Source organism: Macrotis lagotis, chromosome 1, assembly GCF_037893015.1.
Source record: "Macrotis lagotis isolate mMagLag1 chromosome 1, bilby.v1.9.chrom.fasta, whole genome shotgun sequence".
In the NCBI taxonomy this organism is placed as follows: Eukaryota; Metazoa; Chordata; class Mammalia; order Peramelemorphia; family Peramelidae; genus Macrotis; species Macrotis lagotis.
Window position 1 is genome coordinate 400,655,287 of NC_133658.1, and position 25,708 is coordinate 400,680,994.

General features: G+C 40.1%; 2 protein-coding genes across 16 annotated transcripts in view; one reads left to right on the forward strand and one right to left on the reverse strand.

The window, feature by feature from the left end:
• Positions 1-3,897: 3,897 nt before the first annotated feature.
• Positions 3,898-14,744, forward strand: CD74 (CD74 molecule). 2 transcript variants are annotated; one of them, XM_074212624.1, is made up of 9 exons: positions 3,898-4,198; positions 9,212-9,384; positions 9,590-9,669; positions 10,057-10,110; positions 11,129-11,224; positions 11,494-11,590; positions 13,352-13,543; positions 13,863-13,915; positions 14,091-14,744. In XM_074212624.1, exons 1-9 carry the CDS (start codon positions 4,122-4,124, stop codon positions 14,100-14,102), a joined length of 834 nt encoding a protein of 277 aa, XP_074068725.1. In that variant the 5' UTR covers positions 3,898-4,121; the 3' UTR covers positions 14,103-14,744. The 2 variants fall into 2 exon arrangements, with proteins under 2 accessions (XP_074068725.1, XP_074068726.1); XM_074212625.1 differs by lacking the exon at positions 13,352-13,543 and having other exon boundaries at positions 3,904-4,198.
• Positions 14,745-17,761: 3,017 nt separating this feature from the next.
• Positions 17,762-25,708, reverse strand: part of TCOF1 (treacle ribosome biogenesis factor 1) — a 100,599-nt gene continuing 92,652 nt past the window's right edge. For 13 of the 14 annotated variants that reach the window (XM_074212623.1, XM_074212621.1, XM_074212622.1 and 10 more), the window contains 3 exons: positions 22,969-23,568; positions 21,563-21,663; positions 17,762-17,953 (listed from right to left, as the gene is read on the reverse strand). In XM_074212623.1, coding sequence (XP_074068724.1) covers positions 17,876-17,953; positions 21,563-21,663; positions 22,969-23,568 — 779 coding nt within the window. In that variant the 3' untranslated portion in view covers positions 17,762-17,875. Of the gene's footprint in view, positions 17,954-19,581; positions 19,626-21,562; positions 21,664-22,968; positions 23,569-25,708 lie in introns of all 14 variants that reach the window. The other variant, XM_074212612.1, reaches the window with a different exon arrangement.

Sequence of the window (25,708 nt, forward strand, 5' to 3'; positions counted from 1 at the left end):
ATTGATTACTGGCATTCTGGGACATGAGCAGACTGGCTTAGAGAAGGAAGGAGAAAGAAACTAGGAAAAAAGATTTGAAAAATTATAACTTTTGAATAGATAGAAAGATGCTAGAATTCAGAGATCTTGGGAACAGGGAGAGTGACCATAGAAAAATATTTGCTTCTTATGAGATGTAAATTAAGTTCTATAACCTTTAAGGTTTGAGGAGTGGAAGAATGTTATAGGAAGCAACTAGACAGGGTAATACCTGAATACATCTTGGGGAAGGAAAGGTTAGAAAGGTGGCTAGGTGGTGCCTTAGACACTTAATAATTACCTGACTGTGTGACTTTAGGCAAGTCACTTAACAACCATTGCCTTGCAAAAAAAAAAAAAGAAATTACATCTAACCCTTTCACATTGAGGGGGTCAGGGGCATGGAAAAATCCAAGTAAAGTTTTTTGGCCCTTCTTTCCTACCAGAGAAGAAGTCTGAATTTTTATATTATTAAAAGATAAAATATGTTGATGTTATCCAATCATATATATATATGTATATACACATATAAAATGCATTCTGAGTTTCTAAACTTTTTCTGTGTCCTTTGTGGCTTCTACAAAATTCTCCAAAAATTCCCATTTAATTTCTTATGCTGACCTGCAATTTATTTATAACCACATGAGGAAAGTTGTGATATGGAAGGGATAATTGTATATGTTTTATCTTTCCCTCTGCTTGTATGTATATTTCTACATGAGCTCCCTCTTTGATGGTGCTATATCTATGGGAAAACTAGACCAATTTATGTGACCTGTGTGGAAGTGATCACACACACACACACACACACACACACACACACACACACAGACAAAGAAACACAATCCCTAACTCAGACTTCAGAATAATACCTAAATTCAAACTCCTAGTGACAAGGGTCTTATTACTTTGGAAGAAAGGTCATTTTATTATTATACATTTATAATTGGGGTTACATGGCTTGCCCAAGGCCACACAGCTAGGTAATTATTAAGTGTCTGAGGCTGGATTTGAACTCAGGTACTCCTGACTCCAGGGCCAGTGCTCTATCCACTGCACCACCTAGCCACCCTGAGAGTTCTTTCTTAAAGTAAATCTATAGTTTCCTCTCTGTAACTTCCATCCATTGGTCCTACTTCTGTCTATGGACCCACATAGAATGAATCTGCTGTTTTTCTTTGTGGCAGCCGTTCATATATTTGAAGACAGCTGTAATATTCTCTTAAATCTTTTCTTCTCTAGGCTATTTAGCCTGGAGAAGAGAACAACTCCTTCAGAAAAAAAAAGAAAGAAAAGACCTATCTGTATAAAAATAACCATAGCAGCTTTTTTTTCGTTAAGAGAACACATATGGCCAGTGATTGGAGAAGAAATGAAAAAACTGTAGTATATGAATGCTATGAAATATTATTTCATCATAAGAATGGCAAATACAAAGGATGCAGAGAAATTAGGGAAGTCATAGAGAAAGGAATAGAGGAAATAAGCAGAATCAGAACCATCTACATATGAAGAGGACTGCTTGACAATAAAAATGGTGATCTACTAAAATGTGGCAGTCAGGAAGTCAGGAAGAAAATACTTCAGATGGGCTGCCTAATCTCCAGATTGATTCCTTAACCTTGACTACTGGCTCCTAAATGCCTGCCATTTGTTATGAGGGTAAGTGGAAAGAGTGTGAGTGGTTCAAGAAATCCCATATCCATTTCTATAAACACAAGTCAGGTCAATAGTTTGTTACTTAACTATAAACCACTTCCCCTCCCCCCAATCAAATATGAAAAATTCTTGAGGACCTTCTAGTTTTGGAGAGTGGTCAGAGACTTGGGTTTCCTTTCCCAGCCTGGCTTTGTGGAAACTTGGGAAAGCCAAGCTTCCTCATCTATAAAATGGAGCCCCATGGTTTCTTTATAGGGTGGTTGAGATGGCAGACTGAGTTCAACTCCATCCCAGGACTTGGGAAAGTGGGGGGACAGATTTAGAGAAAGATCCTCTCCCTCTCCATTCACATAGTATTATCTAAAACTCTGAAGTTGTGTGGTTGAAGAAACCGACCAGAGCATGGGACTTAAGTCACACTTTGGGGTTAAGGACCGTGTGCAAATAATAGTTCTGCAGTGCAGCCAAGCATAGTTCCTTCATTCAATTGTGCAAACATTTTTTAAGCTCCTATTAAGAGCAAAACACTTGTACCCCAAAGACAAAAATGGAAGAATTTGTATCTTTATTTATTTATTTATTAAAGGTTTTTGCAAGGCAAACTGGGTTAAGTGGCTTGCCCAAGACCACACAGCTAGGTAATTATTAAGTGTCTGAGACCAGATTTGAACCCAGGCACTCCTGACTCCAGGGCTGGTGCTTTATCCACTGTACCACCTAGTCACCCCCATGCCACCTAGGTGCCCCAAGAATTTGTATCTTTAAGGAGATTATATTGCACCTTGGAAACAAGAAGTTGAAGGAAAATGAAGGGCCAGTTTTTGCCCCTTGTCAGCAATCTATCCAATTAATCGCTAACTATGAATTAATTTAGACTCCTAGGGATCATAGATTTCTAGATCCAAAGGAATCAGAAGAATCTAAATTAGTTACTTAAAACTAGCAGAAGGGTGTTTGAGAGGTGGAAAGAATTTTGTTCTTCAGGAGTTCCTAACAATCTGGTCAACCTGGTCCTGACCATCTCTCATATCTAGCCAGATTTGAGTGACTGAAGGATTTGAGTGATCTAGACCTCCTGAATTTCCCTGTTCTTTCTTCTTACCTTCTCTCCATTTGCCTGCCTCCTCTGACTTATAAAGAGCCTATCTAGTGAGTCAAAAGAGGCTTCTCCTAGAGGAAAAGGACAGGGGTCCCAGTCACTAATAACTATTTGGAGTATTTCTGGCATCCTGGCTGTTTTATGGCCCTTTTGTGTAGAATTATCCCATCCAGTTTCTATCCTCTAGTGAGATCCTTTAGTGATCCTAAAACTTGAAGGCTTAAGGACCAGATTCATTTTAGTGGTCTAAAGTTTCAATGTCAAAGGAGCTCTTAGAATGGGACAATTTCCCTATCCAAGGCACAGGAGTTAACATGGAATAGTAGCAAGAATTGTCTATTTCAAATTTCAGAACCTTGCTTTAAATCGTAACTGTGCTATTTTCTATCAGTGTCATAATTGGAATTCTCTAGACCTTAATTTCCTCATCTGTTGTCAGGCTGGATGATTTCTAAGATTCCTCTCAGCTCTCTAGAGTCATAATACTATCTGCAAGACCACAGACCTACAAGACCACTCTCCTTCTCCAGACTTTTTCTTCCTTTGTAAAATGAGGATGAGATGTATTATGTACAAGCTTGATCCATCACTAAATTTTATGAGTTTTTAGAATACCAGATCTGGAAAGGAATCATGTAACACTGAGTGTTAGAGTTTAGAGGGTTCATCTAATATAGAATAACAGACATGGAAAGGACCTTAGAAGACATAATATCAGAGCTGGAAAGAACCTTAGAACAAAATGTCAGAACTGAAAGAAATGGATCTGCAGAATATACTAAATGTGAAAGATGGAAGCAACCTTGGAGATGCTCTGGGCCAAATCCTTCACTTACAGAGGAGGAGACTGAGTTGTGGAGACAAGGGATTTATGGTCACATTAGCCTCTTTCTGTCCCTCTCAGAGAAAGGGGAAACCAAAGACATTCCTTTCCATGAGTTAGAGCTATCTCTGGAAGCAAGAATAGTCTTAGTTTTTCCTTACCTCTACTTTTTTCTAGAGGTCCAAAGAGCTCTATCCTCATGAAGGTCTGCCTAGAAGCAAGTGATGCTGTCTGCTTAGCCAATGAGGCGACAGGACTCCCCACCTGCACCAAGAACTCCCTTCTTCCTTGTCCACTGAAGAGGGAGAGGGGTGACAAGAACTGAGTTGGGAATTTCCAACTCGGACTTTCACTTCTACTAAGTGGGTGGGTTGGCCTTCCCCCTGAACGAATCAAATTTCTCTTCAGCATCAATTTGAAGGGCTGGTCTGAGTGTATCAAGATCAGAGAACCCAGGAGAGCAGACGAAGTCAACCTGCAGCAGCTAAAGAGTCTTTGAGGGGCAAACCACCTGTGAACACCATGGATGACCAGCGAGATCTCATCTCCAACCATGAGCAGCAGCCCATACTGGGAGGAAGCCCAGGAGGACAACAACGGTACAGAAATCTTAAAAAAGAAAAAAAAAATCTTTATAGAATCCCAGACAATATGTTTGTATAACTAACTAAATAGGTTAGATAGATGATAGATAGATAGATAGATATAGAAAGATAGAATTTTCTCCTAACCAGTGGGAGTTCATAGGAACCAGAGTCTGCTAAAGGAATAAGAGGTCCTTTCAATTGAGACTCAAAAGAGATGATTTTCTTTTAAGGTGTTTCTCCTCCCTTTCCTCTTTTCAGAGTCTCTTATTCCCTTGTTTCAGAAGCAGTTTGGGCTGGTGGATTGTAAGGATCATTGTCTGGAAAAGGATCTGGTATTTTGGCTAGTTTGATTCCTTCATTCCACAAGTGAGGTAGTGAGTAGTGGCTCACATCATGGCCTTTCTACTGCCTCCTTTGTTAGGAGTGCATCGTTGCTGTGTGTATCTGAGTGTAAAACCCATTTCTAATACCAATTTAAGGTAGATAAAGTGCATTTTTCATAACCATTCCATGAGACAGGAAACATGAGTATTATTCTTACCTTACAGGTTTCTAGAAGAAAAGCTATGAATCTCCTCTTTATTCATTATTCATTACCCCAGTCCTGACTCCCTCAAAGTTTTCTTGGCCCAAACCCTGGGGATCTGGTATTTATTTGGGAACTTTCCCAAGGATGCTTCCTCATAGGTCTTTATTGTGACTTCTCAAGGGAGTAATAGGCTTTTCTGTACCCCCCCCAAAAAAAAACCTCTCTGTCTTTCATAGTGGCCTCGTTTGCACCCTTCTCTTACTCCTCTCTTCTACCTTGAAGGTAGAAGCCAAGCTTTCCCATGGGGCAACTCCTTAATTCTGACAATAATGCTCAGGTCCTTGTATCTGACTTCTTTCATTCTTCTACTCCCATAAAAATATTGTTACAATTTTTAGGAGGCAGACTAAGGGGACAGAATCCCCACCCCTATCCCCTCCTGCTAACTATCCCCTTTAGAAAACTGAGCCCACAAATAATCTGTTTCTGTGGCTGGTCAATCAGAGAGTTAGATAGGTGTACGTCATTGTAGCCAGGCAGATGGGAGTTTTGAGGAAGCTGAAAGGGTTGGTGTTCTTGGGAAGCTTAGAAGATGTGAAATAAGCAGATAAGCTGCTGAAGTCCAGCTCTGGGGGAGCCCCCCCCCCCCCCCCCCCCCCCGCCTTTGAACCTGGATGCTGAAAGGAAGATTTTGAGAATACCATGGTTACCAGGTCCTTCAGTCCATTCCAGGCTCAATATATGACCAGTTTTCCTTCTATCTGTGTCCAGTCTCAAACCATCTTCACCTTTCTTTAATCTACAGCTGCTAAAGCCTTTTTTTTATTTTAAACAGGAGAAAGGATCAAAGAGGCTATGCATTTGTTTATGTCCTATGAATATGAAAATTGAAAAATACCTCTTAGAAGACGTTTTGTTTGCTTGTTTTTAACCATATAAACATTAGCCTTAAGAAGGGAATAAATAGGTTTTGTAAAATTTAGAAAAACCCACCTGCATCTGACTATTCTAAAAAAAATTGATGGAATTAGAGCTGTGCGGGTCCTTGGACATCATAATTTGATTTTTTCAGAAGGGACCCAGTAGAGACCCAGAGAGGGGAAAGGACTGCTAATTCCCTAAATCCCTAATTATAATGTCATAAGACCTAATTGAATTTATGTCACCTTTTTATTAGCTATAACACGATCTATCAATGCTATAAAGAAGACGTTGCACTTTTTTTTTTTAGAAAAATAATTCAAACTTAAAATGCAGGTTTGCTGTTTATTCTGAGATCCTCTTGCGAAAGCTGGTCTTTCAGAAATGGTTTTACCCAGCAACTTGTGACATCACTAAAGCAGCTAATTTCCATTGGTTGTTAGGTTCCGCAGTCTGCATTTCCTTTTTTCGGGGGCGGTGGTGGGGTTCAGTAGCCAGCGGAGGACTAAGAATAGAGAGGAGTGGGGGGTGGAAAAGGGAAGGAAGCTAGAGGAGAAGTCAAGCTAGAAAGATCTTCCCTGCCTCCCTAGGCATTGTCTTCAGAACCTGAGCAGGTGGAGAGAAGCTCAGTCACTTCAGATGGGTGATGTGGCACCCCCTTACCAACACGTAGTTTGCAAAAAAAAAATAAAAAAATTAAAAAATATTTCATTAAGCGATAGGAAGAATGGGGGGGGGGCGGCTAGGTGGCGTAGTGGATAAAGCACCGGCCTTGGAGTCAGGAGTACCTGGGTTCAAATCCAGACTCAGACATTTAATAATTACCTAGCTGTGTGGCCTTGGGCAAGCTACTTAACCCCATTTGCCTTCCAAAAACCTAAAAAAAAAAGTCAACTAGGTAGGAAGAATGGTTTACATTCTGACCAGGTTCTAAGTGAGGAAAATAGCCTGACTAGAATGGGAAAAGCATATTGGGAGATACAAGAAGAAGATAGAATTTGGGGGGCCTTGTATGATAGGAGGATGTTTAGATTTGGCTCATAAGATCATAACTTTAGAGCTGGGAGATAACTTCAGGTCATTCATAACATCCTCATTTTACAGATGAGGAAACTGAGGCCCAGAGAGCATATGTGATTTGGCCAGAGTCCCAAAGGGAATCAGGATTCAAATCCAAGCAGTCTGATGCCAAATAACATGCTTGCCACCACCAAACCACTTTACCTCATCTTGTTTGAAATAAACTAGTTCAACTAGGATTGGGGGAGAAAGGGAGAATGGTGATAACCGAGTTGATGGAACTTACCTGGGCAAAGAAGACATTTTCCCTAAATTTAAAGGGAGCCTATTCATTCTCTCCTCCTGACCCAAATTACTGAATTAATAATGATTGCTAGTTTGGTTCCTTCCCTCCCCCTATCACAGGGCTTGTTCCTCCTCCTTCAAATCCTTCCTAAATGAACTTTTGGAGGCTCTGTCTGGGCAGTGCCCAGAAATAAGTCAGGTAGACAAATCAGAACAAGATTTGACTCATGACATCATGGATTACTAGGACAAAAGGTTTTCTGAGAAGTTCCTAACCAGCGATGGCAGCAGGACATCCAGGGGACAACCTGGGGCTGGTTAACCTTGGAACCTAATCAAGCCGAAGACCCAGAGTGGGGCTGGTCTGGTCAGAAGCCTAAGGCATAATCTTTACATAATGAGGCAAACTAAGATGCTTTTATTGCTAGCAAAAGTTGGGATGAAGGTTATGTTTGAATGGAGAAACATTCACATCTTCCTAGGGATGGATGGATACTATATCCATCTAAGATGATCCTCTCAGATACTTTTGGAGGGGACTCCTAAGCACCAGTCTGGGGATTCTTAACTTCTTTCTAAAAAATTTTATTTAAGGCAATGGGATTAAGAGTGATTTGCCCAAAGTCACTAGCTAGGCAGTTATTAAGTGTCTGAGGCTAGATTTGAACTCAGGTCTTCCTGATTCCAGTGTCAGTGCTAGAGAGAGAGAGAGAGATCCAAGCTCCTCCACATGAGTGCTACGTGTTTAAATGAGGCACTTGCTGACCAACTAATCACTGACCTGTACTAATAGGCTTGACAGATGGGGAAGAGAAAAGATTCTGTATCTGGCCTTTTTTTACATCCCTTAAAAGATTTTTATCATTTTCCCCCCATAAAGTGGATTCTCAAACTAAATAGCAACCCCAAAATAATCTGAGTGCTTTTGAGGCTAGTCAATCAGAAAATCAGATATATATGATGTCAGCTGTAGCCAGGCAGATGGGGTTTTTTAAAGGCCAAAAGGGTTGGTGTGCTTGTGAATCTCTGAAGATTAAGCAGGAGAACCAGACTAAAGATGTGATTTGTGGAACTGGTGATAATGGTTTTACACTAGCCTCAATATGATTAAAAATCAATAATAATTCATTAGACCTAATACTTTTGAACTCAAACAAAAATCTCTATAATACACCTCAAAGAGATCACCCAACCTTTAATGAGAGGAGATATCTCCAGACCAGTTGGAAGGTTGGACTAAATGATCTGGCAGATCTTTAAGAGCAAGGCCTGGTTTTTACCTTTCTTTGTAGCTTCTATATCTTTTGAGTAGTAAACAATAAATAAATACTTGTTTGGCTCTGAAATCCCTCCCACTTCTGAGGTTTTAGAATCCTGTGCTGCTGATGGAGGAAGGTTGTCTATCTCTATTCTCATCATCTGCCAAGTCCATGCTCTGATACTTAGATTCCCTCATGCTTTTTCTATAATGAATTTTGCTTTGTTTTCTATTTGAGGTGTTTCCAGCTCCATGGTGGGCCTAGTTCTTGGTCTTTCCAGGGAGGGATAGGCTATGTATGGAGCAGTCTTGGGCACTGTTCCCAGTTGTTATGACTGTCCTAGTCTTAGGATGTCTATGGTGCTTCTTCTGGGAGAACATAGATGAAATGGAGTTCCTCCTGCTGCTTATTTCCAAGTTTGACCTTGAATCCAGTCACCGAATGTCATTGATGCAAGGGACCTTAGTATCAGGTCCAAGAGTTTGTAACCTGGAGTCTGTAAACTTATTTTTAAAAACATAGATAGATAGAATCTAGATAGCTGGATGACATTATTTCAATGACAAGCTTCCCCTCCCCCCTCCTGTGAGGACTTTACTTCCCTCATACTTCTCCTTTCCAAGTATCACAGGTTCTTCTCCAGACCTTCTCTCCCCTTTTCTTTCCCCTTTCCCATTCCTTTAGATACTTCTACTCTCTTCTTGAAGACACTGGACTTTTCCCTTTCATTTTTGTACTCTGCCTTGCCCCTTCCTCTTTTCACACTCTGCTGTATAGGATTTATCCCTTTTTCACCTGAGTGACTGAGAAAAGAATGGCCTACAGAAGGAAGAGATCCCCAGACCTTAAAGTGAGATAATCACAACATGTATATCTGGATAAGAAGGGACATTTGAAGCCTGGAGGTGATAGGACTTGTATTCAGGTCTCTGGATTCCTACATTCAGGGCACCATGACCTCTTCCATGAATCCCTTCTACCTCCCCCTAAGGAACCTCTATGTCCTAGCAGGTCCTGTAACCAGGGAGCCTTTTACACTGGCTTCTCCATTCTGGTGGCTCTGCTCATTGCTGGCCAAGCTGCGACTGTCTACTTTGTGTACCAGCAGCAGGGGCGACTGGACAAGCTTACTGTCACTTCCCAAAATTTACAACTTGAGTCTCTGAAGATGAAACTTCCCAAGCGTGAGTCTGCTTTTCTTCCTTCCTGTGTCCCTATACTCCTAGAGTAAATAACTTAAGAAAATGAGTGCAAAGTCATAAACAGGGAAGAGTGCCCTCATATGATGTTGGAACCTGAGTACTTTCTGGGACTGTCAAACTCCATTATCTTGACCTGACCTAGGACTTGGAGCCCTTCCTAGGATTTAAGTCTCTTTTCCTCTTGCAGCTTCCATTCCAATGAATAAACTCCGAATGGCTACACCCCTGCTTATGAGGGAAATGGCACCCGAAAGTCTCCCATCTCTGGTAAGGACTTTATATCACTTCCATTGTCTCCCATCCCCACCATCTTCCCTTTGAGGAAAAATTTGATCAAATAAATTGATGGATTAACAAGGATTTGAAGACTGGGATGGGGGAAGGATTAGGGAGGTTACAAATACTATCTGGTTATTGTGGGAATTTCTGAGTTGGGATGGGAGGAGGGTCCAAAGAGATAGAGACTGAAGGAAGAGGGTTGTCTCAAAGGACATTTGGCTGGCTCCATTACCTTTAGTGGTGAGGAGGAGGAGAGGAGGAAAAAGCTAGTGTTCCTCCTTCCAACTTTTAGCAAACTGGAGACAAAGTAATTTCCAGTCAGTTTCTCAGTTCCTCCTTATTCCTAGACTCATTACTTTTCCTTTTCTACTACAGGACTTGACCAAAATTGGAAATAATACCAAGGACCAAGTGAAGTACCTGTTAATGGTAGGAGGTCCCATTATCAATCTGTCCTTTACTCCCATCTATCCTGTCTTTCCTCCTAGCACCTCAGTTGGAGCCCTAATTCTATTCCTCCCTATGAGGACTGATCTCATCCCCAAATTCTATCACTCTTTACAGGTCATTTAGGAGAAGCAGAGTATCAACGGTTTGTACTTTACTCCAGAGTGGAACAGGTCTTCCTTCAATGGAGGAGAGAAGTCAAGTGCACAAGAATTTAGGGATACAAAGAAAGGAAAAAAATTTCTGCCCTCAAAACTTCAGTCTAATGGGGAGCACAACATGTAAATAGCTACATACAAATAAGATTTACACAGCATAAATTGGGAATCACAAAAGGAAGGGGGGGATTCTGAAAGACTTCTTATAGGTGGAATTTTAGCTGAGTCTTGAAGGTGTGGAGGTGAGAGAATTTTGACCATGGTGGGGAGCAGCTAATGAAAATTCATGGAATCAGGAGATGAGAGTATCATGCTTAAGGAATAGCAAGAAGGCTAAGGTAGATGTGGAAGAGTAAAGTCTAAAAAAGTGGAAGAAGGTGGCACAGTGGATAGAGCACTGAAGCTGGAGTCAGGAGTACCTGAATTCAAATCCGGCCTCAGACACTTAATAATTACCTAGCTGTATGGCCTTGGGCAAACCACTTAACCCCACTGTCTTGCAAAAAAAAAAAACCTACCAAAAAAAAAGTTTCTAAAAAGTGGAAGAAATAAGAAGGAATCAGGTTGTAAAGGGCTTTAAAAAAATTACAGGATTTTGTATATGATTCTGGAAGTAACTGGGAGCCATGGAAGTTTATTGAGTAGGAGAGTGACATGGTCAGATCTTCACTTCTGGCAGATCTCTTTGGCATTTGAGTGGAGGATAGACTGGACACCTCGAGGAAGGGAGATTAACCAGAAGGCTAGTTCAATAGTGTAGGCATGACCTGATGAAAAGAGGAAGTACACTGTCCCCTCTGACCTTTTATTAACCTTCTCTTTGATTCCCTGACTTTTTGCAGCAGTCTGATCCTGGAAGGTCATTCCCTGAGCTGACCAAGAGCTTTCCAGAGAACATGAAGCACCTCAGGAACAAGATGGAAACCAAGACCTGGAAGGTCAGGAATTCCTTATCCTGCTACTTCAGAGTTACAGCTGGGGAGGGGGCTTTAGTCACAGCTAAACCAGACTATGGAGGATTCCTTTCAATCTCTCAGAAAGAAGATCCCTGTTTTCTGATCAAATCCTTGTCCTATGTCCTAGTCTCAGTTCTTGTAAACAGTCTCCACCTTCCCCTTTTCTACCCCTTGAGGTTGAACTGCATGATATAAGGGGCTTTTGAATCTGAGTGGAACTGAAAGATGGTTCTATCTCCTCCACATCACAGAATTTTGAGGACTGGATGCACCAGTGGCTTCTTTTTGAGATGAGCAAGAAGCCCAATGAAGAGAAGACTGAAGAAAAGACTGAGCCTTTACAGAAAGGTATTAGAGGAAAGATGTTAAAGGGAACTGGGAGCTTCTTCCATTTCCTAAGCTAGAACAGAACATATTCCTCACATTCCGCTCCCCACTCAATTTCCAATCTATACATTTAACAAGAGAACTCTACCCAGTCTATGGGTTCAAGTATTGAGACAGTGGGAGGACTGAGGTGGGGGAGGGGGTCCCCTTACAATATAATGGGGGATGGGTGGATATTTCCACAAATCTGTTGACTGAACTTTTCCCACAATGCCATGCTTCTTGAATCAACCTCCAAGAGAAATTCCTTACAGTTCTAATATTCTTCAATGCTTCTAGCTCATGTGGCTATAATGCTTGGTATTTTATAGATCACTTTGCTCACCATTTCATGAGGTAATAAGGAATTCAGGCCATAGAATTTTGGAGTTGGAAGAGGTATCGGAAGTCTGATCCAAGTCTGAAAAAGAATTTCTTTTGCAATATCCTTGATAAATAGGCATCCTCTCTTAAAAGATCTCTAGTGAAGAGAAATTCACTACCTTTAGTCTTAGCTTAATTTCTCATCTCTAATATACTCAACAGAATGGAGGTCTTCTGATTCCAAGTCTAGGGCTCTGTTACATAGCTGGTGTTGGATTCGTTTAACTGAATTCAATCTTTATTTATTAAATGCTTACTATGTGCAAGACCCTATGCTGTAATCTGGGGATATGAAGAAAAGCAAGACAGTATATTGCCAGGCATGTTCTTCCATGGCCTTTTCCTTTCTGTGTCTAAGGTTCTGTTTTATAAAACAGGAACACTTAGTCACCACTATGACATTGGCAAGTAAGAATTCTATAAAATGAAAAAAATTGGACTAATTGGAGAATTGGAGGGGATTTTGGAAGCCCTGTACAATATAAGAAATCCTTTTACAAATAATGCCCCAAATGATCACCTATTCTTTTCTTGAAGATCTCTATTAAGGGGGAACCCACTATCACCAGATAATTTCTACTTTTGTAAAGACAGTAATTGGTAGTTTTTCCAACACTTGCCCCTTAGCAATTTCCATCTTTATTCTTATGTCCTTTAGAGTCAAGTAGAAAGAATCTAATTCTTCTTTCATATCACAACTCTGTCAAGCATATGGCCAGAGTTGAATCTCAAAATATTACCCAGAGATGAGAGAGTAGGCATACCGGTCTTTAGTCATTTGAGTAAATGTCTTCCTGTTTTATGTTTCACTTGATGTTTGTAGTCATTGAATGATCTTCAAACACAAGCACCTTTTTTTAGTCTTTTATGGAAACTTTTGGCTCTAGGGGAGTAGATTGTATAGAACATGGTGACCTCTTAGGGTCTCTGCACTGTTCACTTGTAGAAGATGAAGATATGGTCTGCTCTGAAGAATCATATGAATTTTCTCTACTTAAATTTTCAAGTGTACCTTAGATATATCTATGGAGATGATCAGACTGGATGTACTCCTGGAGGTCCCTTTCAGGTTGATAATCCTATTATTTTCAGAGAAGAGTTAGGGTTCAAAATCCTACCACTCATCCTACTCTTTCAGTAGCCGCTGGGCTGCTCTTAGCCTGTTTCCTCATCCTGGCAATAGATGCCAGTTGGAGCCTAGCATGGAAGGTTCTAGGCCAGTCCTAATCTGGGCTTTGTTTGGTGTTGGGTTCCCTGGCCCCAGCGAGAAGTTGAATCTGCAGTCTGCACAACTCGAGGCTGGGCCCCTGTGGGCACTGGAACCCGCTCACCATGTGTTTCCCAAACCTATTGCTTCAGTTCTGACCAAGTGCCAGCTTGAGGCGAGCCGTGTTCCTCCCGTCCACCCGGGCATGTTCTGCCCCAAGTGCGACGAGAATGGCAACTATGAGCCTCTTCAGTGTCATGGTAGCACTGGTTTTTGCTGGTGTGTCTACCCCAATGGCACCGAGGTCCCTCAGACCAGGAGCCGTGATCGTCGTCACTGCAGTGGTAAGCACATAATATGGGGGTAGGAGGTCCCCTTAAACAGATGTCACCATTGCATGCTCAGTCTAGGGTCAATGTTGTCTTTCCAGGAACCCTGATCTATGGTAGGCTTTTAATTCATACTTGCACTCATCTTTCATTCACCTGTCCATCCGTCTATGCAGCCCCCATCACTGTGCCTGGTTCTGATGGACCCAGGCATGGAATCCTAACAGGTTTAAGAGTCTTTTCTATTCGCTGGGCTCCCTTAACCTCCTTTAGGGTGGGGTGAAGGTCTGGCCCTATGCTGGGTCAGTAACAAGCTGCCTTGTTCCACTTTCAGGTCCCTTGGATCCTGAGGAGCTGATTTCCTCTGGCCTGGGGGCTCCCAAGCAGGTAGGTGTCCTCAGACTCCTGCATGGCTATCCCCAACCCCAACAGGTCAAACTCCTCCAGGAGGGGCAGAAAATGCGGGATACTGTTGGGATGGGGGTGGGGGGAGATGGGACTCTCCTGAATGGGATGGATACTAGGCTTCTGAGTTAACCTTTCACCTTTTTCTCTCCTTTAGCAAATGATCTAAGAGAAATAAGAACAGCAAGAACTAATCAAATGGTCCCAGACCTACCTGCAAATTGCACGCCCCGCTTGAATGCTCCAATTTTTTTACCCAACCCTAGGAGTCATCCATCCGTCCATCTTTTTTGTCTTCCCTGCCCCTCCCTGTCAGAAATCCCAAATCCCACTTTCTCTAGGGCCCAGGTTAGATTCCTCAACTTGATACTCAAGATTGAACCACTCTGTGTCTGTGAAGAAAGGGCAGGGTTGGGAAAACCAACCTGCTCCCTTGACTCATGATGGACAGGTGAATCCCCACCCTCATCCCAGCAAGTACCAAATAATCTCCTTTTTTTGGGGAACATTAACTTTGGGGGAGATGTAATGTCACACAGATCAACTTCCCTTCCTCAACCTAAGACCTTTCAGTACACAACTTATTCCTGTTTCTCTATGGTCACACTCAGCAACACCAAGCTTCATCACATTAACTGGGGAAAAGTAGGGAAGAGGGTAGGGAATGAGTGTACAAATTTTTCCTTTTTATTTTTTTAGTATTACTGTCTAGGATATGCCTTTTCCTCATGCCAGCATTCTCAAAATAATTTGCTATTTTATCTGCTTATAAGAAACAAAGTTTTAAAATAAACGAAGCAGAAAATGGAAATGGTATCATTTCTTGTAGTTTCACTTTTAAAACACAAGAGCTAGAAGTGACCTTGGAAACTACCTAGTTCAAGTGCTTTTAACGTGGGGGAAGGAGGTCCATGAACTTGCTTTCTAAAATATTTTGATATAAATGGTTCCTTTTGTAACCTATGTATTGTATTTTATAAATTAAAAAAATATTCTGAAAAGGGTGTCTTCACCAGACTGCCAAAGAGATCAATAACAGAAAAACTAGATGAACTCCAAGTCAGGAAGACTTGAATTCAAATTTGTACCAGGGGTAGTCCTGAGAAATAAGACCATAAGGAAGCAAAAGACAGAACCTGCTCTCAAGGAGATCCCAATCTAATGGGAGAGTCAATATGCAAGCAAACACACACACTATATATATATATAATATATATATATATTATATATATATAATCAATAGGGAAGAATGCATAGAAGAAAAACACTGGAATTGAGAGAGGCTTCTTTAGGTGAGATTTTAATATTTTAGAAGTAAGGTATAAATGGCCTGAAAAGACAAGACGGGGTGGGTGGGTGAGTGGGGGTGGTCTTGGTTATGAAGTAGCTCATAGGAATTTGTATGTGAACCCAGAAGTCACAGGGTGGTGGGAAGGTAAGATTTGCACTCTTAGCAGTCACTTTAGAGATTGAATGGAGGATGGACTGGAGTGGGGAGAGATTCAAAGCAGGCAGATCTTTCCCTCTCCTTCCATTACTAGTGCCTTTCCTTTGATATCATCTTACGTAGCTTGGTGGTGGTGGTGGTACCAGTGTCAGGAGAGGGAAGAAGGTCTGAGCATGCAAGGGTGACGTCTGTTTAAGGGGACCACCTACCTCCCATACTATGGGCTTACCACTGCAGTAAGGGCAATCACGGCTCCTGGTCTGGGGGACCTCAGTGCCATTAGGGTAGACACACCATCCAGGGATGTGGGTGGTAGCAGTGTCAGGAGAGGGAAGAGGGTCTATTTTGAGAAATGTGGCAAAGGTGAAATCAGATACTCTTTTTTTAATTTTAATTTTTTAATCAGATACTCTTATTAGCTGAATGACCCCAGGTTTAAGTAATTTCATTTCTGTCTGCCTCAATTTTCTTATGATAACATCTACATCCTAGGGTGTGGTGAGGATAAAGTTAAATATTTGCAAAGCATTTTGTCAGCTTCAAAGTACTCCATAGATACATAGCTCTTATTATTACTAAGAACCCCTGGCTCCAGGCCAATCCCTATTTTACAGATGAGGCTTAAGTCCTAGGAGGGGAGGTGACCTACCTAACTCATGCTACAGGTAATTAGGAAAGTAGCAAAGAAACTAGAATCTGGGTCTCTTGGTTCGTTTCTTTTTCCATTCAAATAAGCTTAATAAAAAGGGTTTAGGTTTTGTTTTAGTAATGTGATTTACATGTTACTTAATATGAGCCTCACAAGTTTTGGTAAAAGTAGTTGCCATGTGTATTATCCCTTCCCTTCAGATAAGGAAACTGAGGCTCAGAGATCATGTATCTTGTCCAAGGTTCCATAATGTCAGAGTTGGGATTATCTTTTACCCTAATTCAATTTTATTTCCTGATTTACATTATTTTTCTCTGTTTCTGTTATCCCCTTCTTCTACACATCACCTCTGAGAAAGCAAGGCAAAAAACTTTGTCCTCACCTCCACCTTTTAGAATCCTTGGATTTAAACTGGACTCAACTCAGGCATCATCTTCAATATGAAGCCTTTCCCCTCTCCTTCCATTACTAGTGCCTTTCCTTCGATATTGTTGCATACTAACGTATGTAGAAATTGTCTCTACTTGATAGATGATAAGCTTCTCTTTGTATCCTCCTTACTCAGCATAAAGTAACCACTTCAGGGATACTTAGTGATTGGACCAGAAAAAAAAAATGGAGATCTTTTGATTTGGGAGATGAATTTCATCACCTCCATGAAATTAATCCCCAGGATAGGCAACTGATAAGAGGCTACAGAGCCTCCATTTCTGGACATTGATAAAACAAGTCTACATCCTCTTAACGATGAAAGGCCATCTGATCCTCTAAAGGCAGCTGTGATGTTTTGCTTTAAGTCTTCTTTTAAACACTACCGTGTTTCTTTATTTTTATTACATGGGCTTTGGTCACCTTCCTAGGCTGGTTACTCTCTTGCCTATGTGTATCTTTTCTCAAAAGCAATCCCTAGCACCGGACAGGATCTACTCAATGTTTGCCTAGAGTGTGCAGTGTGTGGTGTGAGTGCGTATGAAGATTATCACCTCTGATGCTCAGTTTCCATCAGGGATTTTTCATATTGACTTTGTTGCTACAAACAATCAAACTGCCAAAAGGCAATATGATGTGGTGGGCCTAGAATAAGGAAGAAAGGAAGACCCAGGTTCAAATACAGGCTACAGGCAAATCACTGGACTTCCCTGAGACTTGGTTTCATTACCATAGAGACAATAAGCTCTGCACTGTCTGCTTCAAGGGGTTGTGAAACTCATTCAGATGAATTCATGTAAAGAGTTTTGCAGCCTTTATTGGCCACAATCATCATCTTGAACCAAAAAAAAAAAAAGATGGTGTAACCTCAAATTCAAGCACTCCCTTCTTCTGGCTGGTACTTGCATGCCCAACTACTTTAATGCATTTAACAATTTCAACCACCAGTCTGGGATGGACCCCCCCCAGCCCCCCACACCCCCACACCCCCACCTGCACACAGTAGTCAGGGACTCTTCCACACCAAATCTTTTATTTGCAAAGTATCTTATAAACAAGTTAAGTAAAAAGATAACAAAGGCAGGAAAGCCACTCAAGTGCAGCCAACTGCTGGAGACCAAGACTCCTTAAAACAACTTCTCTCTGTCCTCAATGGTGGTGGTGGTGGCGGCAGCACTTCCCAGATCTTCTAAGCAAAGTGGGGAAGGAAAGATTCTGAAGCCAAGGAATACCAAAGGTATTTAGAAACAGAGTGTCAGTGGGAGAAGGGGAGCTTCTTTTAAAAAAATACTGTACAAATATGTACATAAATGCATAATCTCTATGGAGATCACTCGGTTTATTAGGGACACGGTTGAGAAGGCAGGCTCTCTCTCGTTACCCTAGTTTGCTCCTGCTGGATCTACTGGCTCATAGGTCATGCTGGGATTTGGTTGAGTTTTTTTTCCCCAGGTAGGAGGTTGGCACAGACATTCAAGATGTAGCTAAATAAATCCTAGAAGAAAGAAAATACATAAGATTTTTCTGCCTTTCATATTCTTAAAAACAAAAGAAGATGAAGAGACTGGACTTATCCCTGTAAAAATGGGGGCAAGGGTATGGCACGGCAGCTAATTTTCTGTTTTTATTCCTTATCATTAAACCCACAGCCACAATCCTGACCTGGACCTCTCCTCCTTATCTTTCCCAATCCTCTTTCATAGGTGATCCTTGTTATAGGAAAAAACAATCCACTAAAAAGAAAGCCAACACCAAAAACCCAAATGGCTAAAATGATACTTACTCCAAGAGAAAATATTATTTAGCACAGATAACTATAAACCAGAGCTGTTAATGGTATAAGTTCTTCTCTATTATCTGAATTTAGCCCATATTTTTTTCCTTTCCTTTTCTTTTTTTTTTAGGTTTTTTTGCAAGGCAAATGGGGTTAAGTGGCTTGCCCAAGGCCACACAGCTAGGTAATTATTAAGTGTCTGAGACCGGATTTGAACCCAAGTACTCCTGACTCCAGGGCTGGCGCTTTATCCACTATGCCACCTAGCTGCCCCGCCCATCTTTTTTTTAAGAGAGAAAAATAAACATCACTTGCCAGCGCAGATCAGGAATTATAAAAAATACATCTCTAAAATGGGCAAGTGGCCAAAAATTACAATTTACAAAAGAGGAAACTCAAATTGTAAATAAGCATTTGGAGAATATACAACCCCCCCCCAATTAACAAAACAAAACAAAAAAAAACCAAATAAAAAAACAAAACAACTGTGAGAGGCTATGCTACACCTATGTAACATTAATTGGCACAATTAATTAAAAAATCTCAATGTTGGCATAGCTGTAAATGGCAAATTACTAAAACATTTCCAGAAAGGGCTCTGGCAACAAACTATAAAAGTTACAAAAATGATTATACCCTTAGATCCAATACTTTCACTACAGAGACCATATTCTGAGTTATCAATAAGAAAAAATGAGGTCAAAGATATATATATATAAAATAATAACAATTTATAACTTAAAGAATGGAAGCAACTTGAATGTTCTTCAAGTGATCAACAATAAACAAATTATGGTATGAACTGTGATAGGTAACATGACAGAATATCAATAATCTTAGTTAGATTCATAAAAAAATCAGGGAAGACTTTTATGGTGTGATGATGCAAAGCAAAGACAACAGAAAAGCACTCACACTAACTACAAGTGCATCCAAGGTGATAAATGAAAATAGGAAACTTCAGAGGAAGTGACCCATAAGTTTTTCCCTAGAGGTTTTGTGTCAAAATGCATTGATGCTAGGGTAAACAGTGGGTTAAACATTTAAACACTCAAGAAAGAGTAAACATCCAGTAAACATCCAACAATCTGCTGTTGGTTCGAGTTCAGGACCTCTGCTGGGTCTCCGTGTAGGACACTCTAAAGGATGGAGGCATTGTGGAACCGGGCTGATAACACCTAGACTAGGAAGGAGAGAAGCCCAGCACCTGGGGAGAAGCATTTTTTGAGGAGGGCAAAGAAAGAGCTACTCTCCACTTAGTGACAATGCCTGGAGAAGTGAGCCCGAGTATGCACACTTGGGTCTATCTCACCCAGAGGTCATAAAACAACAAGAAGACCATTTGTTACCTGTTGCTTAATGTCCCTCAGTCTACTTGTTTAACTTTCTTTTTCTGTAGAGAAAAAAAAAAAGACGTGTGTAAAAGTCATAAAGGTCAAGAGTCAGTCTTCCCCTCAAATCTCAGGGATGATGACAGTGCTGTTTAATGTGGATAAAAAGCTGTCCTGGAGAGGGAAACCGCATACAGGCAGGCAGACAAAAAAGCCAAGGCAAGTCTTCTTGAAGAAGTTCATGCCTTTGGAAGATGCATCTTTCTCTGTCCTGGGTTCTCAATCTTTTCTGGCTGCTGTCAGCTAGGACCTGTCCCCCACCATACATATGTTGCCAATACAAATTCAGGATCCTTGTTGGCATCTTCTCTAATAGAGTTCCCTAGTGCAATGGTTTCAAATTCAAATAGAAATAAAGGCTATAACTGAACATAGGAATCTCTGCTGGCCATATATTGACTTAGAAACCACCCAATAACTTCACCTATGTTCTATTGTATTTTATTAATTTTGTTAAATACCTCCCAATTACATTTGATATGGCTCTACCATAAGGCAGCTAGGTGGTACAGGGATAGAGTGCTGGACCTGGAGTCAGGAAGACTCAGTTTCCAGAATCCAATTCTACCCTCAGACACTTACCAGCTGTATGACCCTGTTTGCCTTAGTTTCCCCATCTATAAAAGGACTAGAGAAGGAAATGGCACACCACTCCAACATCTTTGTCAAGAAAACCCCAGAGTCAGACATGACTGAAACAACTAAACAACAACCATAACTCTACAATCCTTGGAAACATGGAAGATCATACAAGCAGTATGCATCATTGATAAGATGTGAACTTAATGTTCTGGGTTTAATAAAAGTTAAAATGAGAGAGTTCCTGCTTTCAAAGAGCTTATACACTAATTACTGCCTTCTGGTACTAGTGGGGCTAGCAAGTACATAATCTTCAGCAACTAGATATTGGAAGGTTTAGAGTCAATGAACAAGGTGATCAATAAATAAATTATGGAATAACCTTTTGACCTTTTGAAAGAGTCCCTGATTTTAGGTTCAATTTTGGTGGCATCCCTTATCAGACCATCAATAAAATTTTGTATCTCACTGTATTATATTTTTATTGTCTACAAAACTTTCTATATTTTTATTGTCTACAAAATGGGGGAGAAATATAAAATCTATAAAATGAAGGTTCTAAACCTGGAGCCTGTGAACTCATTCAATATTTTGAAAACTATCTAATTAATCAAACTATCAATCTAATTAATTTTCCTTGAAATCCTCAGTATTGTGCATTTAAAAAACATTATAGTAAGAAGGGCTCCATAGGCATCATCAGATTGTCAAAGGATTTTAGGACAAAAATAGTCTTCTCTGGGTATGTTTCCTAATCTGTGAAATGGGGACATTACTATGAATACTCTCTAGATCTCAGGATTTTTAGAAAGATAGGTTAAATTAAACCTATGTGCCCATGACCTATTCTTATCAAAATAACAGTACTACTGGAAGGCATTTCCTCCCTGAGAATTCCCTAAGCCAATGAAAACATGGGTCTAGTCCAAAAAAGATATATTAAAAAAGGGTATAATGATACCCGTACCTGAACTTACAGGGGTATTGTGAAAGTTCATTGAGGTAATAAATGACACTTATAATATCTAGCAGAGTAGAATCAAATATCACACCTGTATTTTCCCAATGAGAGCTAAAAAATTAATGTAGAATGTGAATGGAGTATGGGGAGGACACTGTGGGATAGTGTGAACATAATGAGTCTGGAGGACCCTGGTTGATATCCTAATTCTTTTACTTAATATCAGGGGGATAACCTTGGTCAAATCACTTCACCTAAATCACCTAAATTTCCCCTTCTGTAAATTAACAAGTGTGAATATTGGGGGTGTTTCATGACTTCTATGGCATTATTTCAGTTTAAAAAACTGGATATTATACCCATTTATGCATTATCCTATTGCTTAAGACCAGAGCTTACCTTTTTCTTCTCTTTCTTAAGGGATACTGAGGCAGCATCAGGATCTTTGGAAATGGACTTCTTTTTTTTCTTCTTATCCTTTTTGTCCCTGTCCTTTTTCTCTAGAAGTGGGAGAAGAGGAATGATAGAGTAATGGATATTAAGATGCCCTGTTATTTACAGGTGAAAAGGCAAGAAGGAATGTGAGTTGCCAGAGATTTCAAGAACAAGGTAAACTTTGAGCCAGAGGGGCATGATAGCTTTGGATTCAACCTGGAATCCATATATTCTGTGGCTATTTAGACTAGAGCTAAGAGAAGCAGGGGAAGGCTTCCAAGATTGTGTAGTAGAAAGAGAGCTGAACTAAGTAGTATGTACCTTTCCCTCTTTAGGTCAGAAAAATAGTGAGGCTGAACTATAAAAGATACCCTCCAGTTATGAAAACCTGCACAAATTTATGTCTGCCTAAAAGCTGACAGAAGCAGAAATTTTCCTCAGACTTCCTCTAAAATTAATGAAATGCAAAGATGATGGTTTGTCCTTTGTTCTTGAAGACAACTGTGACATCAGAGAAGGTGCTGACAAGCAGATGAATCAGATTTGAAGGAGGGGCTGCTGTGCTACGTAACCAGCCTCACTTTCTCCTCTGGAGCCATTTGGGTCCAGTAGCCAGATATGAATCAGGATGACTGGAGATGGCCCTGGATGCGAGGCAGTCAGGATTAAGTGACTTGCTTAAGATCACACAGCTGGAGGTGGGGTGGGGGGAGGGAAATAAGATTGGGAGAAAAATTGTAAAACTCAAATAAAATCTTTAAAAATAAATAAATAAATAAAAAGATCACACAGCTAGGGGGTGGCTAGGTGGTGCAGTGGATACAGCACCAGCCCTGGAGTCATGAGTACTTGAGTTCAAATCTGGCCTCAGTCACTTAATAATTACCTAGCTGTGTGGCCTTGGCAAGCCATTTAACACCACTGCCTTGCAAAAATCTAAAAACAAAAAAACAAAACAGAGCATCACATAGCTAGGAAGTGTCTGAGGTCACAATTTGAACTCCTGTCCTTCTGACTCCAAGGCCTGTGCTCTATCCACTGTGCCATCTAGCTACCCTAAAGTGCTAAGATCAATTATATGGATCATGTTGATGTTTGGTAATGGAATGGATGCAACCTTGGCCATATTCCACTATGAGAAATGGAAAAGGGCAATCTGGCATCAAGGACAAGAACTATGTTACTTTTGCCAATCCTTGGGGATATCCACCATTTTGACACTATCTTTTTTGCTACTGGAAGCATACTACCAGTGGTTTTCCCCTGAGAATCTTGGAATTTCTGACTCATCTTGATAGGGAATACTTGACTCCATGTTCCCACAGGGGTCCTGAAAGATATACTTTAGATACTGAATATCAGAAACTTACTCTTGTCAGATTTCTTTTTTTGCTTTTTCTCTTTGTTGGTCTTGGTGTCTAATGGTTCTCCACTTTCTGTGTGTGTAATATTTCCTTCTGGTTTCTCTTTGTTCTTTTTGGAGTTATGGACCCCCTTTGATTTCTTTTCTTTAGCATCACCACTTGCTTTCTCTTTTTTGTCCACCTTGGGAGTTCCAGTAGTCTTTTCTTGTAAAACCTCCCCTTCCTTAGGAACTTCACCCATCAATTTCTTCTTCTTGCTCTTGGGGGCTTTAACAACAAAGCTTTCCTCTGTCAGTTTTCGTTTTGATTTTGACTTTTTGTTCCCCTTGCCTGGCTTTGAGGATTCAGTAGTTCTTTTCTTCTTTGGCAGATCACTGAGCATACTAGAGTTTGAGATGAAGAATGAATTTTTAAGCTCTGGGTTCTCATTAGGGCTAAGTACCTCGAGATGAAATAGAGAAAGGGAGTTGGAAGGAGCTACAGTCCTTCTGGGACTCTGACAGATGATACCATGTTTGGGTGAGGTAGGTCTATAATCGTCTATGCTTGGCTTCAATGCCTTTCTAATCATCTGATGCCTGGAGACTGAAGTCTTCGATTCTTTCTCTGGAGATCAGGGAAAAAAATGGTGTCATGGACTCTAGAATAAGCCATTTTATGTTTGACTTTTGATTTGAATGATTCTGTAAGTCAAAAGTCACACCTAACACTCAATCAATATTCACATAAATCATCAGCATTTCAATGTATTGTCAACAAAATCCAGAAGGAAGAGTAAGAAATTCCATTAAAGCAACTGCAGACATTATAAAATACTTAGCATTCTACCAGCCCAACAAATCCAGGAATTACATGAGCACAATTACAAAGTACTTTTCACACAAATAAGGATAGATCTAAACAACTGGAGAAACTGCTCATGAGTAGGCTGAACCAATAAAATAAAAATGACAATTCTATTTAAATTCTATTTAAATTATTTTATTTATTTAATGCCAAACTAATCAGAATACCAAAGAGTTATTTTATAAAGCTGGAAAAAAAAATTCACCTAGAAGAACAAAAGGTCAGGAATGTCAAGGAAATCAAATAAAAACCAAAAAGGTAAAGGAAATGGTCTACCAACACCAGATTTCAAACAAAGTATCTGGTACAAAGAGAGTGGTGGATCAGTGGAATAGATAAGGTACACACTACTCAGTAGTAAATGACCACTATAATCAAGTCTTCGTTAAAACAAAGAATACAAGATTTTTGGGTAAGAATTCACCATTTGACAAAAATTGCTAGGAATACCAGAAAACAGTTTGGCAAAAACAAAATACAGACCAACAATTTCTCATATTATATATCAAAATAAGATCAAAATGGGTAAATGATCTAGCTATAAAGTATCTTTGATTAGATGAAATTTAAAAAATGTCAATTACTATTGATTAGAGAAATGCAAATGAAAACAACTCCAAAGTACATAACATCTATAACATTGGTTAACATGACATAAAAGGAAAATGATAAAATGTTGGAGGAGATATGGAAAAATAGGGACACTAATACACTATTTGTGAAGTTATTAGCTAGTCCATTTGAGAATAATTTGGAATTACACCCAAAGAGCTATAAAACTGTATATGCCTTTTGACTCAGAAATACCACTAGCAGGTCTGTATCCCAGATATCATAGAAAAAAGGAAAAGGAGGGGCAGCTAGGTGGCGCAGTGGATAGAGCACTGGCCTTGGAGTCAGGAGGACCTGAGTTCAAATTAGACCTTAGACTCTTAATTATCTAGCTGGGTGAACCTTGGGCAAGTCACTTAACCCCATTGGCCTTGCAAAAAAAAAAAAAAGGAAAAGAACTATAGCTACAAAAATATTTATAACAACTTTTTTTTGTGGTGGCAAAGCATTAGAAATTGAGGTTTCTGTCAAATGAGGAATGACTGAACACATAGTGGTATATGATTATGATGGAATGCCATTGTGCTATATGAAATATGGAGTAGGGTAGTAAGATTTATATGAGTGGATGCAAAGTGAAATAAGCAGAACCAGGAGAACATTGTACATATTAAAACAATATTGTAGGGAGAATTGTGAAAGACTTAGCTACTCTGATCAGAAAAATGACAATTCTGGAGGATTCATGATGGAAAGTGCTACCACCTCCAGAGATGGAACTTAGAAAGAATCTGAGTACATACCGAAACACTTCTTTTCCACCTTTTTATTTATTTATTTACTTTTTGGCATTATATGGGCATTATATATTTTGCATGACTTCACATATATAACATATATTGCTTGCATTCTTAGTAGGCAGAAGAAGGGTGAGAGAGGGAGAGAATTTAATAACTCAAAATTTTAAAATAATTAGAAATATAAGAGCTAAGTTCCTTGTGAGTAAGTTCTGTTTCATTCTTTGTACTTATGAGCAGGTACTGAACAAATGCTTGTTGATTGATGATAAAAATTCTAGTTTGAATAATCCTGGACCTATCTTATCATAGGTATGAACCTATGTAATTTTATAGGAAATTTTCAGATGAGGCAGCTCCTGCTATCATTTTAAGATGGAAACTTTTCTACAACTTACAGTCTCTTTTTTTTTTAGGGTTTTGCAAGGTAAATGGGGTTAAGTGACTTGCCCAAGGCCACACAAGCTAGGTAATTATTAAGTGTCTGAGGCCGTATTTGAACTCAGGGACTCCTGACTCCAGGGCCGGTGCTCTATCCACTGCGCCACCTA

Excerpts from the sequence above, each read along its gene's own strand:
- CD74 (XM_074212624.1), top strand. The coding sequence starts at position 4,122 with ATGGATGACCAGCGAGATCTCATCTCCAACCATGAGCAGCAGCCCATA. Across the intron at positions 4,199-9,211 it reads AGCCCAGGAGGACAACAACG|GTCCTGTAACCAGGGAGCCT; the intron begins GTACAGAAATCT and ends ATGTCCTAGCAG. Across the intron at positions 13,544-13,862 it reads TGATCGTCGTCACTGCAGTG|GTCCCTTGGATCCTGAGGAG; the intron begins GTAAGCACATAA and ends TTCCACTTTCAG.